This window comes from Odocoileus virginianus, chromosome 31, assembly GCF_023699985.2.
Source record: "Odocoileus virginianus isolate 20LAN1187 ecotype Illinois chromosome 31, Ovbor_1.2, whole genome shotgun sequence".
Lineage (NCBI taxonomy): Eukaryota > Metazoa > Chordata > Mammalia > Artiodactyla > Cervidae > Odocoileus > Odocoileus virginianus.
In genome coordinates this window covers 37,844,451-37,859,402 of record NC_069704.1, presented here as the reverse complement: position 1 = coordinate 37,859,402, position 14,952 = coordinate 37,844,451, and the positions used below count along the sequence as shown (strand labels likewise).

The window sequence follows — 14,952 nt, the reverse complement described above, 5'->3', positions numbered from 1 at the left end:
GTTGCCATTTATCAAAATCCCTTCTAATCTGGCACTTCCTTTGATTTAAACATTGATTTAGTTGACTTTAATTTCAATGCTAATCTATCCCTCTAGCACACAACTATATCACAATTTTCATGCTCTAAAGTAGGCTGTTTTTATCCCTTTAGTATAAGCAGTTGTGTCTTAAAATTTCAGTGTTGTTAATTTTCTTACTTGTGTTACAAGTATATTGCTCAATATTTTAAAAACATATTCTAAAAATGCTAAATTCATGCTTTTTGTGCCTTCTCTGGAATGACTTATGAGCCATTTTTCTACTCTTAAAAAACTTTCTAAAAATTGGTTTCAAATCACACAGAATATTTAAGCAGCACTGGAATATCTTCTAAGGAAATCAGTCATCTGAAGGAAAGAACAAACAGTACCACGTCGACACACACATGCATGTGCACCTACCGTGTGGTTGTAAAGTACCGCCCTCCAACATTTAATGTGAGCCAGTCTGTGTGAGATCCTGACAGCCCTTCAGGTAGTTTAGAATCTGTCTGAGGATCTAGAGATGACAGGTAGAAAAAATAAACATTAATTTGGGGAAGCATTAATTTGGTGATTTGGGGAAGATGGCAATACCATAATTTTTTAAACTAAAAACACACATAAAAGCATGGCAAGCTACTAGGACTGCAAGCCCTGTACCCACAGACAGCACCGAAAACAAAACTAGGTAGAAGGCATACCGCCAGCACTGACAGCTAGGACAGCAGCTATGGCATCAGCTTCTTTGACAGTAATAGCAGGGTATGTGCTGATCCTAAGAATTCCAAAGTAATCCATAAAGACTCACTCCAAAACTCAGCAAATTTACTTGAGAACAACCACCCGGAAGTGGAGGGGTCTGCCCACTCTTAACTGCAGGTGATTCAAGTAATGTGCAGTAAGATCTGAAGGGGCTGAAAATGAACTCTCAAAACTCCCACCTAGGAAAAAAGCCCCACACTGAGGATAAGTTATTGGGAAAAGGAACACATCCAAGTCTGTTCTAATGAGGTAGATGAACCTAGAGTCTATTATACAGACTGAAGTAGGTCAGAAAGAGAAAACCAAATGCCGCATACTAACACATATATGTGGAATCTAGAAAGATGGCACTGAGGACCCTATCTGCAAGGCAGCAGTGGACACGGGCAGAGGGGAGGAAGCAGACAGCAGCAGGGAAACATTGACTACCACACCTAAGACAGACAGCCAATGGAAACGTGCTGTGTGACGCAGGGAACTCAAACTAGGCTCTGTGACAACCTGGGGGTGTGAAAGGGTGGGAGGAGTTTCAGGAGGGAGGGCACATATATATACCTATGGCTAATTCATGTTGATGTATGGCAGAAATGAAACCAATATTGTAAAAGCAATTATCCTTTAATTAGAAATAAATTTAAAAAAATAATAAAAGTCAACAAGGTCCACTAGAATATATAAGAAGGTAATTCCCATATTTTTTCAATACTTCACAATAAAGAGAAAAGGCAAACCTAAAGCCATGAAATTAGAAAAACTTTCCTAAGTCAGCCTGTCCTTCTCCAGTAAAGGAAAATGAATTTCATGTAAAAAATGAGGAATAGAAACTCCCATACAAAATTTTTAAAAAGAAAGACTACATCCCTATAGATAGTAAAGATGTGGCCGAAATACCCACAAAATAGGTAAACTATAATATTCCAAATATGCTAAAAGAGGTGAGTAATATAAACCAGAACCAAAAATGAAGAAATGAGACAAGAGAACTCAGAAAGAATTAGAAGTAAAAAGAAAAATCATTTCAGAAATGAAGATTACAAGAGACACAGGAGTGAAAGACCACCACAGATAATGCCTGAAGGAAGATAAAAGATGAAAGGGCAAAGCTTTAAAAATCAAAAAGAAATGAAGGAAGAGAGGAAAAGTATTTAATAGATCTCAACTTACCTAAGGAGGCAAAAGAGCTGTATACAGAAAACTACAAGACGCTGATGAAAGAAATCACAGACCACACAAACAGATGGAGAGTCCATGCTCCTGGGCTGGAAGAGTCAATACTGTGAGAATGACTATACCATCAATGTAATATATAAATACAATGCAATCCCCATCAAATTACCAATGGCACTTTTCACAGAATTAGAACAAAAAAAAAGTCACAATTCATATGGAAACAGAAAAGACCCCAAGCAGTCAGAGCAATCTTGAGAAAGAAGAACGGAGCTGGAGGAATGAAGTTACCTGATTTCAGACTATAACAGACACAGAGTTATCAGACAGCATGGTGCTGGCACAGAGCGCAGACCAACGGAGCAAGGTAGGAAGCCCGGAGACACACCCACACACCCGTGGGCACCTTGTCCTTGACAAAGGAGGCAAGAATACACAGTGGGGAAGAGACAGTCTCTTGAATAAGCGGTGCTGGAAGAACTGGACATCTATGTGTAAAAGAACGAAAGTAGAACACTTTCTCATGCCATACACAAAGACAGACTAAAAATGGAGTAAAAACCTAAATGTAAGACCACAGACTCTCAAACTCTTAGAACATAGGCAGAATGCTATACGACATAAATCACAGCAAGATCCTCTACGACCCACCTCCAAGAATAATGGAAATAAAAACAAAAATAAACAAATGGGACCTAATTAAACTTAAAAGCGTTTGCACAGCAAAGGAAGTATAAACAAGGTGAAAAGATAAACCACAGAATGGGAGAAAATGATAGCAAATGAAACAACCAACAGAGGATTAATTTCAAAAATATACAAACAACTCATACCAGAAAAACAAACAATCCAGTCAAAAAGTGGATAAAAGACCTAAACAGACATTTCTCTAAAGAACACATAGAGATGGCTAATAAACACATGAGAAGATGCTCAACACCGCTCATTATTAGTGAAATACAAGTCAAAACCGCAATGAGTATCACCTCACTAGGCAGAATGGCCATCATCAGCAAATCCCCAAACAACGCATGCTGGAGAAAGCATGGCGGGAGTGTAAACTGATGCAGCCACCATGGGAGACAGCACAGAGACCCCTTAGAAAACTAGGGGTACAACCACCATATGACCCAGCAATGCCATTCCTAGGTGTATACCCTGAAGAAACCAAGCCTGAAAAAGACACGCATCCCAGTGTTCACTGCGGCATTATTTACAATAGCTAGGACATGGAAGCAACCCAGATGTCCATCAACAGATGAATGGAAAAAAAGCTGTGGTACATATATGTAATGGAATACTACTCAGTCATAAAAAGGAGTGCATTTGAGTCAATTCTTCTGACATGAATGAAACCAGAGCCTATTCTATAGCATGAAGTCAGTCAGAAAAACAAACATTGCATATTAATGCATATATATGGAATCCAGAAAGATAGTCCTGATGAACCTATTCACAGGGCAGCAAGGCAGGCACACACACAGAGAACAGACATACGGACAAGCATGAGGGAGAGGAAGGAGAGGGTGAGATAAATGGACAGAACATCATGGAAGCATATAAACTTCCACATGTAAAACAGACAGCCAATGGACATTTGCTGTAGGGCTCAGGGAACTCAAAGTGGGCTCTGTAACCACCTAGAGGGTTGGAGGGAGGGAGTTTCCAGTGAGAGGGGACATCTGTATACCTATGACTAATTCATGTTGATGTATGGCAGAAATCAAACCAATAATGTAAAGCGATCACCAATTAATTAAAAACAAATAACTATAATTTTAAAAAAGATTTTAAATACATCAACTGAAGACAAGTGTAAAAGATCCAATAGAAATCCTGAAAGGAGAAAATCAAATCATGGTGAAAAAACAAACACATAAAGTTCAAGAAAACTTTTCTGAAATTAAAAAAAGTGAAACTACGTATTGAAAGGGCCCACCACATATCTGACAGAATCAACCCAGAACAACTCAGAACATCCAGAAATAGTCTATTAAAGTTACTATACTTTAAAGAAAGAGAATCATCCTTTGGGTGATCTAGAAAAAGTAATCAGTTACAAGAAATCAGGTTTCTTTCAACACCAGTACTCTATGCTAGAAAAAAATGGAGTAACATATTTAAGGTATTTAAAGAAAAATCACAATCTAAAGATTTTTTTAAACAACTTAATTGAGGTATAACTGATATACAATAAAAAATATATCATTGAAGTGCCAATTTTGTCATGAAATTATCTGACATATGATTTTATGACTAGCCAAACTGATTTTCAGGTATAGAGGCCACATGCAAGATGTCAAGAGAACACAGTTTTCACAAGTTCTTTATACAGAATCTACTGGAAAATAAGTTTCAGACAGCCTCTTGGGGCATCAATTTAAGGACTGGAGGAGTAAAACTAAGTGATGGTTTTAAGGGAAAGAGTACAGTATACAATGGTGTGTGTATGTATGTCTATGTATATAGCATATTTGACAATGGATACACTTTTAAATAAAGAAAGGAACAGGCATATTAAAAATGCTTAATTGTCTTTAGTAGTCATAATGTCTTTGTAGTCATATACAAAGTATTGAGATTGTTATTGAAACTTTTATGTGTATTTTGTGTAGGATGAAGGAAAACAGTAATTTCATGACATCATATATGTCCCTGGAAACTAGGATTACTGATATGCAAGAAAGGAGACACAGATAAAAGAAAATATTAAATAAAAACCTTACAATCCTATACTCAATTTCAGCACATATAGATCTGATTTTTTTTTTTTTTTTTTGGTAATAGGACTGGGAGCATTCTCTTAGCTCTGAATTAAAAAACTGGAGGTCTAAGATAATCTTGGGGATGGTCTTGATCACTGCCTCCTGTACAATGTCACGAGACTCCATCCACAGTTCTTCAGGCACTCTAACAGATCTAATCCCTTGAATCTATTTGTCACTTCCACTGTATAATTGTAAGGGATTTGATTTAGGTCATACCTGAATGGTCTAGTGGTTTTCCCTACTTTCTTCAATTTAAGTCTGAGATTGACAATAAGGAATTCATGATCTGAGCCACAGTAAGCTCCTGGTCTTGTTCTTGCTGACTGCATACAGCTTCTCCATCTGTGCTGCAAAGAATATAATCAATCTGATTTCGGTATTGACCATCTGATGATGTCCATGTGTAGTGTCTTCTCTTGTGTTGTTTGGAAGAAGGTGTTTTGCTATTACCAGGGCGTTCTCATGGCAAAACTCTGTTAAGCCTTTGACCTGCTTCGTTTTGTACTCCAAGGCCAAATTTGCCTGTTATTTCAGGCAGCTCTTACTTCCTACTTTTGCATTTCAGTCCCCTATAACAAAGAGGACATCTTTCTGGGGTGTTAGTTCTAGAAGTTCTTGTAGGTCTTCATAGAACTGTTCAACTCCAGCTTCTTCAGCATTACTGGTCAGGGCACAGACTTCGATTACCGTTATATTGAATGGTTTGCCTTGGAAACAAACAGAGATTATTCTGTTGCTTTTGAGATTGCATCCAAGTACTGCATTTCAGACTCTTTTGTTGACTTTGATGGCTACTCCATTTCTTCTAAGGGATTCTTGCCCACAGTGGTAGATATAACAGTCACCTGAGTTAAATTCACCCATTCCAGTCCATTTTAGTTCACTGATTCCTAAAATGTCGAGGTTCACTCTTGCCATCTCCTATTGATCACTTCCAATTTGCCTTGATTCATAGACCTAACATTCCAGGTTTCTATGCAATATTGCAAAGAATAGAATTTTCTATGCAATATCTTTACAGCATCAGACTTTATACCCATCACATCCACAACTGGGTGTTGTTTTTCTTTGATGAGGCCTCACAAATAGCTGAGAAAAGAAGAGAAGCGAAAAGCAAAGGAGAAAAGGAAAGACTTACCCATTTGAATGCAGTGTTCCGAATAGCAAGGAAAGATAAGAAAGCCTTCCTCAGTGATCAATGCAAAGAAATAGAGGAAAACAATAGAATGGGGAAGACTAGAGACCTCTTCAAGAAAATCAGAGATACCAAGGGAACATTTCATGCAAAGATGGTCACAATAAAGGACAGAAATGTTATGGACCTAACAGAAGCAGAAGATATTAAGAAGAGGTGGCAAGAATACACAGAAGAACTATACAAAAAGATCTTCATGACCCAGATAACCATGATGGTGTGATCACTCATCTAGAGCCAGACATCCTGGAACGCAAAGTCAAGTGGGCCTTAGGAAGTATCACTATGAACAAAGCTAGTGGAGGTGATGGAATTCCAGATGAGCTATTTCAAATCCTGAAAGATGATGCTGTCAAGGTGCTGCACTCAGTATGCCAGCAAATTTGGAAAACTCAGCAGTGGGCACAGGACTGAAAAAGGTCAGTTTTCATTCCAATCCCAAAGAAAGGCAATGCCAAAGAATGTTCAGACTACTGCACAACTGCACTAATCTCACATACTAGCAAAGTAATGCTCAAAATTCTCCAAGCCAGGCTTCAACAGTACCTGAACTGAAAACTTCAAGATGTTCAAGCTAGATTTAGAGAAGGCAGAAGAACCAGAAATCAAATTGCCAACATCTGTTGGATCATTGAAAACACAAGAGAGTTCCAGAAAAACATCTACTTCTGTTTTATTGACTATGCCAAAGCCTTTTGACTGTGTGAATCACAACTGTGGAAAACTGTTCAAGAGGTGGGAATACCAGACCAGACCACCTGACCTGCCTCCTGAGAAATCTGTATGCACATCAAGAGGCAACAGTCAGAACTGGACATGAAACAAGACTGCCAGGAGAAATACAAATAACCTCAGATACACAGATGACACCACCCTCAGGGCAGAAAGAAAAGAAGAACTAAAAGCCTCTTGATAAAAGTGAAAGAGTACAGTGAAAAAGCTGGGTTAAAACTCAACATTCAAAAAACTAAGATCATGGCATCCAGTCCCATCACTTCATGGCAAATAGATGGGGAAAAAGTGGAAACAGTGGCTGACTTTATTTTTTGGGGCTCCAAAGTCACTGCAGATGGTGATTGCAGCCAAGAAATTAAAAGACGCCTTGCTCCTTGGGAAAAAAGCTATGACCAACCTAGAGAGCATATTAAAAAGCAGAGACATTACTTTGCCAACAAAGGTCCATCTAGTCAAAGCTATGGTTTTTCCAGTAGTCATGTATGGATGTGAGAGTTGGACTATAAAGAAAGCTGAGCGCCAAAGAATTGATGCTTTTGAACTGTGGTGTTGGAGAAGACCCTTGAGAGTCTCTTGGACTGCAAGGAGAGCCAATCAGTCAATCCTAAAGGAAATGAGTCCTATATAGTCATTGGAAGGATTGATGCTGAAGCTGAAACTCCAATACTTTGGCCACTTGATGTGAAGAACCAACTCATTGGAAAAGAGCTTGATGCTAGAAAACACTAAAGGAGGGAGAAGGGGACGACAGAGGATGAGATGGTTAGATGGCATCACTGACGCAATGGACATGAGTTTGAGTAGGCTCCAGGAGTTGGTGATGGACAGGGAAGCCTGGTGTTCTGCAGTTCATGGGGTTGCAAAGAGTCGGACACAACTGAGCGACTGAACTGAATTGAAAAGAGAATCAGTTCTTAAAATATTGTGTTGAATGACAGAAGCCTTATACAAAAGAATACATGTTCTGTGATTCCAACTATATAAAGGTTTATATAACATGGAAAATTATTGTATGGTAGGGACAAAATTCGGAGAAGGCAATAGCAACCCACTCCAGTACTCCTGCCTAGAAAATCCCATGGGCAGAGGAGCCTGGTAGGCTGTAGTCCATGGGGTCACGAAGAGTCAGATACAACTGAGCAACTTCACTTTCACTTTTCACTTTCATGCATTGGAGAAGGAAATGGCAGCCCACTCCAGTGTTCTTGCCTGGAGAATCCCAGGGACAGTGGAGCCTGGTGGGCTGCCTTCTATGGGGTCGCACAGAGTCGGACATGACTGAAGCGACTTAGCAGCAACAAGCAGCAGGCACAAAATTAGTAGTTGTCTCTGGTGGGGTAGGGGTGGGACTAAGAAAGAGCCTGAGGGAAATTTCTAAGATGATTTAACATTCTATATCTTGATAGGGGTTTGGGTTACACAGATGGGTGCATTTGTCAACACTCAGCAAGATACACTTAAAATTTATGCATTTTATGCAAGTTTAATTCAAAAATATGTAAAACATATTGAGCTCTAGTTGATGATATGTAGCTGAAATGTTCAAGGGTGAAGTATATTGATAATGACAATCTCTTTGAAATGCATCAAAAAATAAAATGGACCTGGATCATTATGCAATAAAGAATAATAAAGAATAGAACAGTAAACTGCTAATGAGTAGAATCTAGGTGATGAGTAAATGGGTGTTTACTGAAATATTCTATAAGTAAAATGCTGGGAGTAAACAAGAAAAAGACACAAGTTGGAATATTGCCCAGGCGAAATATGATTCACCATTTTAAGTGAACCATTAGGTGGCATTTAGTGCATTCACAATGTTGTTCAACCACCACCTCTCCCTAGTTCCAAAGCTTTATCATCATTTAGATTTTGATAGGGGTTACATTCATTCCTAAGCATTTTATTTTTATGCTATTGTAAGTTGAACTTTTTTTTAAAGTATATTTTTGTATTGTTCATTGCTAGTATATAGAAATGCAACTGATTTTTGTGTGTTGATTTTGACTCTTGGAACTTTGCTGAATTCATTTATTAGCTCTAACTTCATGTGTGTTTAGGGTTGATCTAAATACAAGATCATGTTGTCTGAGAATAGAAATAATTTTACTTCTTGCCCATTTGCTTTGGCTGGAACCTCTAACATAGTATCAACCTGAAGTTGCAAAAGTGGGCATTGTTCCCAATTCTCATGGAAAAGCTTTGTCTTTCACCACTGGATGTGTGTAAGCTGTGGGTTTTTCATATAAGGCCTTTATCATAGTAAATTTCCTTCTATTTCTAGTTTGCTAAGTGCTTTTATTGTGAAAAGATGTGCAATTCTGTCAAAATCATGTATTGCATCAATGGAGATTATTTTGGGGTTTTTCCTTCATTCTACTAAGGTAACATATCACATTGATTCCTTTATGTCTGTTGACCCATTCTCAAATTCCAGAAATAAATCCCACTTGGTCATAGAGTATAACCCTTTCAATATACTTCTTTGGTTTGCTCATATTTTGCTCAGGATTTTAATGTCAATATTCATAAAGGATATTTGCAATTATCTTGTAGTGTGTTTACCTGGCTTTGGTATCAGTGTAAAAGTTTGCAAAATATATTCTGGATGCAAAACAAAAATCTTATAATTCTAATTATAAACCAAAGTATGAACCCATGCTTTCCTGGTGGCTCAGCTGGTAAAGAATTCACCTGCAGTGTGGAAGACCTGGGTTCAATCCCTGGGTTGGGAGGATCCTCTGGAGAAGGCAACGGCTACCCACTCCAGTATTCTTGCCTGCAGAATTCCAAGGACAGTCCATGTGGTTGTAAAGAGTCAGACACAACTGAGTCACTTTCATGAGATATTTTATATTATATATGATATAAAGCTTTCTATAACATTTATTACATATGAATCTTATCCACTAGCTATGTATTTCAAATTTTGTTCACCAAAAAACCTAGTAACGATGATGAACTCAGGAGCAACGAGCCTCCCCAGTACCCAGATTGTGTCCTGAAATGACATTTTCCACTAAAAGATATGAAAGTTTCCAATAACAAAAAACCGATCTGGGTTTAGGACAAGAGAAGTATCAGATGAACATTTTGCTTTTCTAGACAGTAAGGAATCTGTAAAAGACTAACAGATTTGTATAAAAAAGAGGAAGACTTCAAGGGATTTCCACTGGTCAAAAGTAAAATAATCTAGGTATCAATAAACACAGAGGATGAAAACATACCAAGTATTTTTAACTCTGAAAGCTCAGAATAATAAAACAAAAAACACTAAATCACTTTTTATTGTTTATTTGTATGCAATGAATCAATTAAGTGACTACTGCCTGCCACTTTGTTAGGTTAACAGGTAAAAAAAGATGAGAAAAATTTTTTGTGCACAATCTTAAGGCAAAGACAGAGAATATGCACTTACTTTCAAGTTGCCATATGATGATCCTAAGAACTACCTCCACTCAACAAATACAAATATTGAGAAGGCTTAAAAAATACTTAAATATTCATAGTGTGATTGTCTGAAACTATGTCAAATACTCATTAAAGAATATTTACCTTATTTAAGCCTCAGGCTCTTTCTTTTGAGATATACGCTGTACCTGCTTTCTTCAAAATTAAAGGGTAGCGTGTATGTATGTGCCTGAGTGTGTGTGGTTGATACTGTCATCTTTGATTTTTCTGTTGTGAATGACTGTCAAACATTACTTTTGCAAGCAACCTGTTGTTTAGTTACTCAGTCGTGTCCGATTCTAACTCCAGAGACAGTAGCCAACCATGCTCCTCTGTCAGTGGGATTTCCCAGGCAAGAACACTGGAGTGGGTTGCCATTTCCTTCTCCAGGGGATCTTCCCGACCCAGGCATCGAACCCGAGTCTCCTGTACTGGCGGGTGGATTCTTTACCACTGAGCCACCAGGGAAGCCCTCTGCAACCCATACATGCTTAAAAATATGTAACACAGCAAAAGGATTTGCTAACTACTATTAGAGAAAATTTCAAAACAACGGAGTTCTAAAATCAAAACTACCTTATTGTGTCATAATTAATGGGTATGTGCACATCTAGAGCATTTTAAAATAAAAGATAAAAGCACATAAAAGATGAGGTATCCATACTAAAATATGATTATCTAATTCAACTTAGAAATTTACTTTCACACTCCCCCAACCCCAACGCAGAATCAAAAGAGCCATGAAGAGCTGAACACTGCCACAAGATACTTCTTCATGTTCGGCTTAGTAAAGCCAGGTAAAATATTTGAAATTTCATCTCTATTTTGGCAGACAAAATTGGCTTTTAAGGGAGTCACTTACCAATAAATGGTTCTCCTTCACACACAAACAAAACATCATCATCCCTGGGGAAATCAAAATTTAAAAAGCCACCATCAAAATCCAGAAATCACATTAATTCTCTGTTGACTAGAGGGGCTACATTATAGAGAATATTATAGAAGATAGGTTTTGCTATCTATGATGTAAAGAAGTTGACCAAGTTTCCAGTACTTTCTGTTTAAACCCAGGTTACTTAAGCCTCTTCCTGCTCCTAAATTCTAAGATCTGATGAGAATGAAATAAAGTTCACTAGACACTTATTTAAAGGGATAATAAATCTGCCTTGGTTATTTTAAAAAAACAAAACCAAAGAAACAAACCAAAAGCCACTATTGTGGTGGATCACTGATGAGTTAACTCGATTTACTTATTTAGCAAGCTTTCACCAAAGTAGGTCTCTGTGACATTCATAAAATTCAAAGTGCTCTGACTTAACTGTTTCTGGATTTAAATTCAAAGATTCTGCACATGAAAGTACTTTTGAAATGGAAATAAAAACAAACAAATCCACTATACAAGTTATGTGAATTCGGCTTTCTTATCAATTGAAAAATATACTATTATGCTCAAAGGATATGATTAAAACTATAGCCAACTCTTCTTTTTCACTTTATTTCTGTAACCCTAAATAAATTATTAGGGTTTTCTCCCACATCATCAGCTGTTCTTTGCTTTGGTAGTAAAAATAAATTTTCATATTATATCTTGGAAGAAAATAATTGGAGTAACACGGCTATAAACACTCATCCACTATATTTACCTAAATATAAACAAATACAAATAATCTGAACATCTGGATTATCAGTGTTTATCCTCCTTCCCTGCCCCACTTCACCATTAGTATAAACAAATTATCAGAGCTTACACTGTGAACCACAAATTATTCAACAGGTAGATATGATACAATAAAAATAAATGCTATTTCTTATCCTTTTTAATTGAAGTATAGTTGACATACAATATTATGTTAGTTTCAAGTATACAATACAGTGATTCGACAATGAAATATATGAAATGATCTCTACAATAAGTCTACCATCTGATGGCCACTCCACAATAAGTAACCATCTGTCACCATACAAAATTATTACAGTATTACTGACTGTATTCTTTGTGGTGCAAATTACATGCCTGTGACTTACCTATTTTGTTTGGAAGTTTATACCTCTTAATCCAAACTTCCTTCCCCTCTGGCAGAACTCAATTTGAGTTCTAAACAGTAGGTATTCTATAGTTCAGAAGGTTTCAGTTATGACCTTCTTCAATTACAACCTATGTTGTAGAAATTTTTAATTCTAAAGTATAAATTATATTTCTAAATAATACAACACAGGAACACAGAACTTTCCTTGGAAGCAGAGTGTGTTTCTTAAGGAGAAATTAAGGTTGATATAAATCACTCAACAATGTGATAATCCAAAGAAACCAAAGCTGGGAGATAAATACTTAAAAACTAAGAAATTCTCCCAATTTATTTGTATTTTAAATCTGTATATTTTAAGCTTATAACCTTTTCTGCTTGTTCACCATGCCAGTTAATTTTTTAAGACTAATACAAAAATGTGTTTTCCTCTCATTAACCAAAGTCAACTATTAAACCATATGACCTGGGTAAGTCATTCAACTTTTCAGATGTTTAATTTTCTCATGCATAAAACAAAGGGGCCAGAAGTGTTTAACGGCAGCATGTTATACTGAAATGTTATTCTAAGCTGGGTTTAAATGAAAATTAAATTTTGTATACTACCATAATTTAGAGCACCATCTTCACAACATCAACTTTAAAAAGCCCATGCCTTTGCCAATTAAATGAGGTAATGTGAGCAAAGCAAATACAACATAACTAGCACAGTGTCAATACTTAGTATCTGCTCCCATTCCATCTTCTTTAAGCTCACTCCTGCTCCAAAAGTCTATGATCCCATGAGGATGGAATGAGGTGAACTGGACACTGGTTTTAAAATATGCCTGGCATATTTAAAAAACAAAACCCCAAAAGAAACAAACCAAAACCACTATCATGGTGGATCATGGGTAAGTTAACTATAGTTAACATTCTATCTTACTTTTGGCAAGTTTTCCCCAGAGTAGCTCTCCGTGACGCTTATAAAATTCAAAAGAGTTCTTAGGAAATGAATTGAACAATAAGCAGTACCACATAAAAGAGAGCAATTAAATTTCTAACATTAAGAATTCATGTCTTATTAGATCCATTTCTAGTAATATAAAGAGGTCCTCACAAGCATACATGGACTCTGCAGAAAGACTGAGTATACTGGAATGTACTCAGGGTTTTCTAGCTGATCAGTGTACCAAATTATTTAAATTCCAAACAGTAAATTCCAGTGAATCATTTGCCAAAATCCTGTATTCTTAATAGGGATTAACTACCACTTAAGGGGGACAGCATAGCACCAAGGAGCTGAGGGTACACTGTAGACAGCTAATAAAAAGGTGAAGGTTACCTGATCAAAGCAATATCATCAATCAGTCCACCTTTCCCATTATACACACTGGTGGCTTTTATGCCGAGTTTATTGCTGGCCACAGAAAGCAAATCAGATAAAGTTCCATATACAGCGACCACCTGCAAACACACCAGATTAATTTGAACAACTTACATAATCAATTTTGTCACTTCCAAATTACAAACCACCACACTATAAACAAATTAAAAAAAAATCAGATTATCACATAAAAAGATTGAGAGATCCTTAACACATTATTGACCTGAGATGTATTAATGCTGCATGTAACGTGTTTGCGTCCGCACACATGCTCAGTCATATCCAACTCTCTGCGATTCCGTGGACTGTAGCCCGTCAGGCTCCTCTGTCCATGGGATTCCCCAGGCAAGAAGACTGGAACGTGCTGCCGTTTCCTTTTCCACGGGATCTTCCCGACCCAGGGATCAAACTCGTGTACCCTGCATTGACAGGCACTCCACCTGGGAAGTCTGCCTCAGGGGTTAGTTTCTGCAAAAGTCCCCTGGTCAATAATGTGTTAACAGTGTCTCTCTTCTTTTGATGATTCAAATATTTACTTAGTGCCACAATACTGTTGAAATCCAGAACTAGAGAAATCAGCTCTAACTACTGATACAATACTGATATAATCTTACAGTACGTTAAACAGTGCTCCAGTTCTGATCTAAGAGACCCACACTTGAATTTAGATTCTGCCATTTCCTAGCTGTCAGCTCAAAACAAATTTATTTGACCTCTTCATGCTTCTGTGGCTTTAAGGAGAAATGAATAGTGCACCTGCATCAGAAGGTCGTCAGGAGAATGAAATGAATTAATGCATGATCAGAGCTTCGAAAAGTGCCTGGGACCTATTAAGTCTTTATGTTGTTGCTTTTACATGACTTCTTTGTTAAAGAATGATTTATAAAAAAAAAAAAAAATTACTGCTTATTAAAACATTTACCGTATCAAGTATCTTATAAACAGTTAACAACTTCCCACTTCATTTAACTTCAATAACTGTATTATTTTATAAAAGCCAGATTTGGGCTAAATACAGCACAGGGCTGGGTTGCGATGAATTGCTCCATGCTCCTTTAAACCAGGCAGCCTGATACTTGTGCAACATACATGCAACTGCTCATGTAAGAGGTTTAGACTATTCACATGGAGTGAATTTTTGGCTCTGGTCCTAACTGTAACCATATGCTTCCAGTGGCTTTGTTGTATAGTTGTACCACTATCAGATCTCTGAAAATTATGAATAAAAAGTAGGTGAGGAGCTGAACTGAAGCATGCCCTGAAACTGACTTCCCATAAAATATTGGATAAAGGTGTCATATGAAATGTGGACCAGAGCTGGTCATTTGTTCACTAGTCACTGGAGTATATATAGTAGACTGAATTTTTCATTAAGTAAATGAATAATGGAGCATGGAAGGGGTTGCCTGCCAGTATAGGAGTGCCCAATCTCTCAACAGCATAGTAGAGATTCCAACTGTTTTA

The 14,952-nt window shown here is 37.2% G+C and overlaps 1 protein-coding gene across 1 annotated transcript in view; it reads right to left on the bottom strand.

Moving 5' to 3' along the window:
- Window positions 1-14,952, bottom strand: part of KCTD9 (potassium channel tetramerization domain containing 9) — an 81,302-nt gene that overhangs the window by 58,252 nt on the left and 8,098 nt on the right. The window contains exons 2-4 of the mRNA XM_020911757.2: window positions 13,447-13,568; window positions 10,961-11,004; window positions 442-538 (exon numbers count right to left, since the gene is read on the bottom strand). Coding sequence (XP_020767416.1) covers window positions 442-538; window positions 10,961-11,004; window positions 13,447-13,568 — 263 coding nt within the window. The remainder of the gene's footprint in view (window positions 1-441; window positions 539-10,960; window positions 11,005-13,446; window positions 13,569-14,952) is intronic.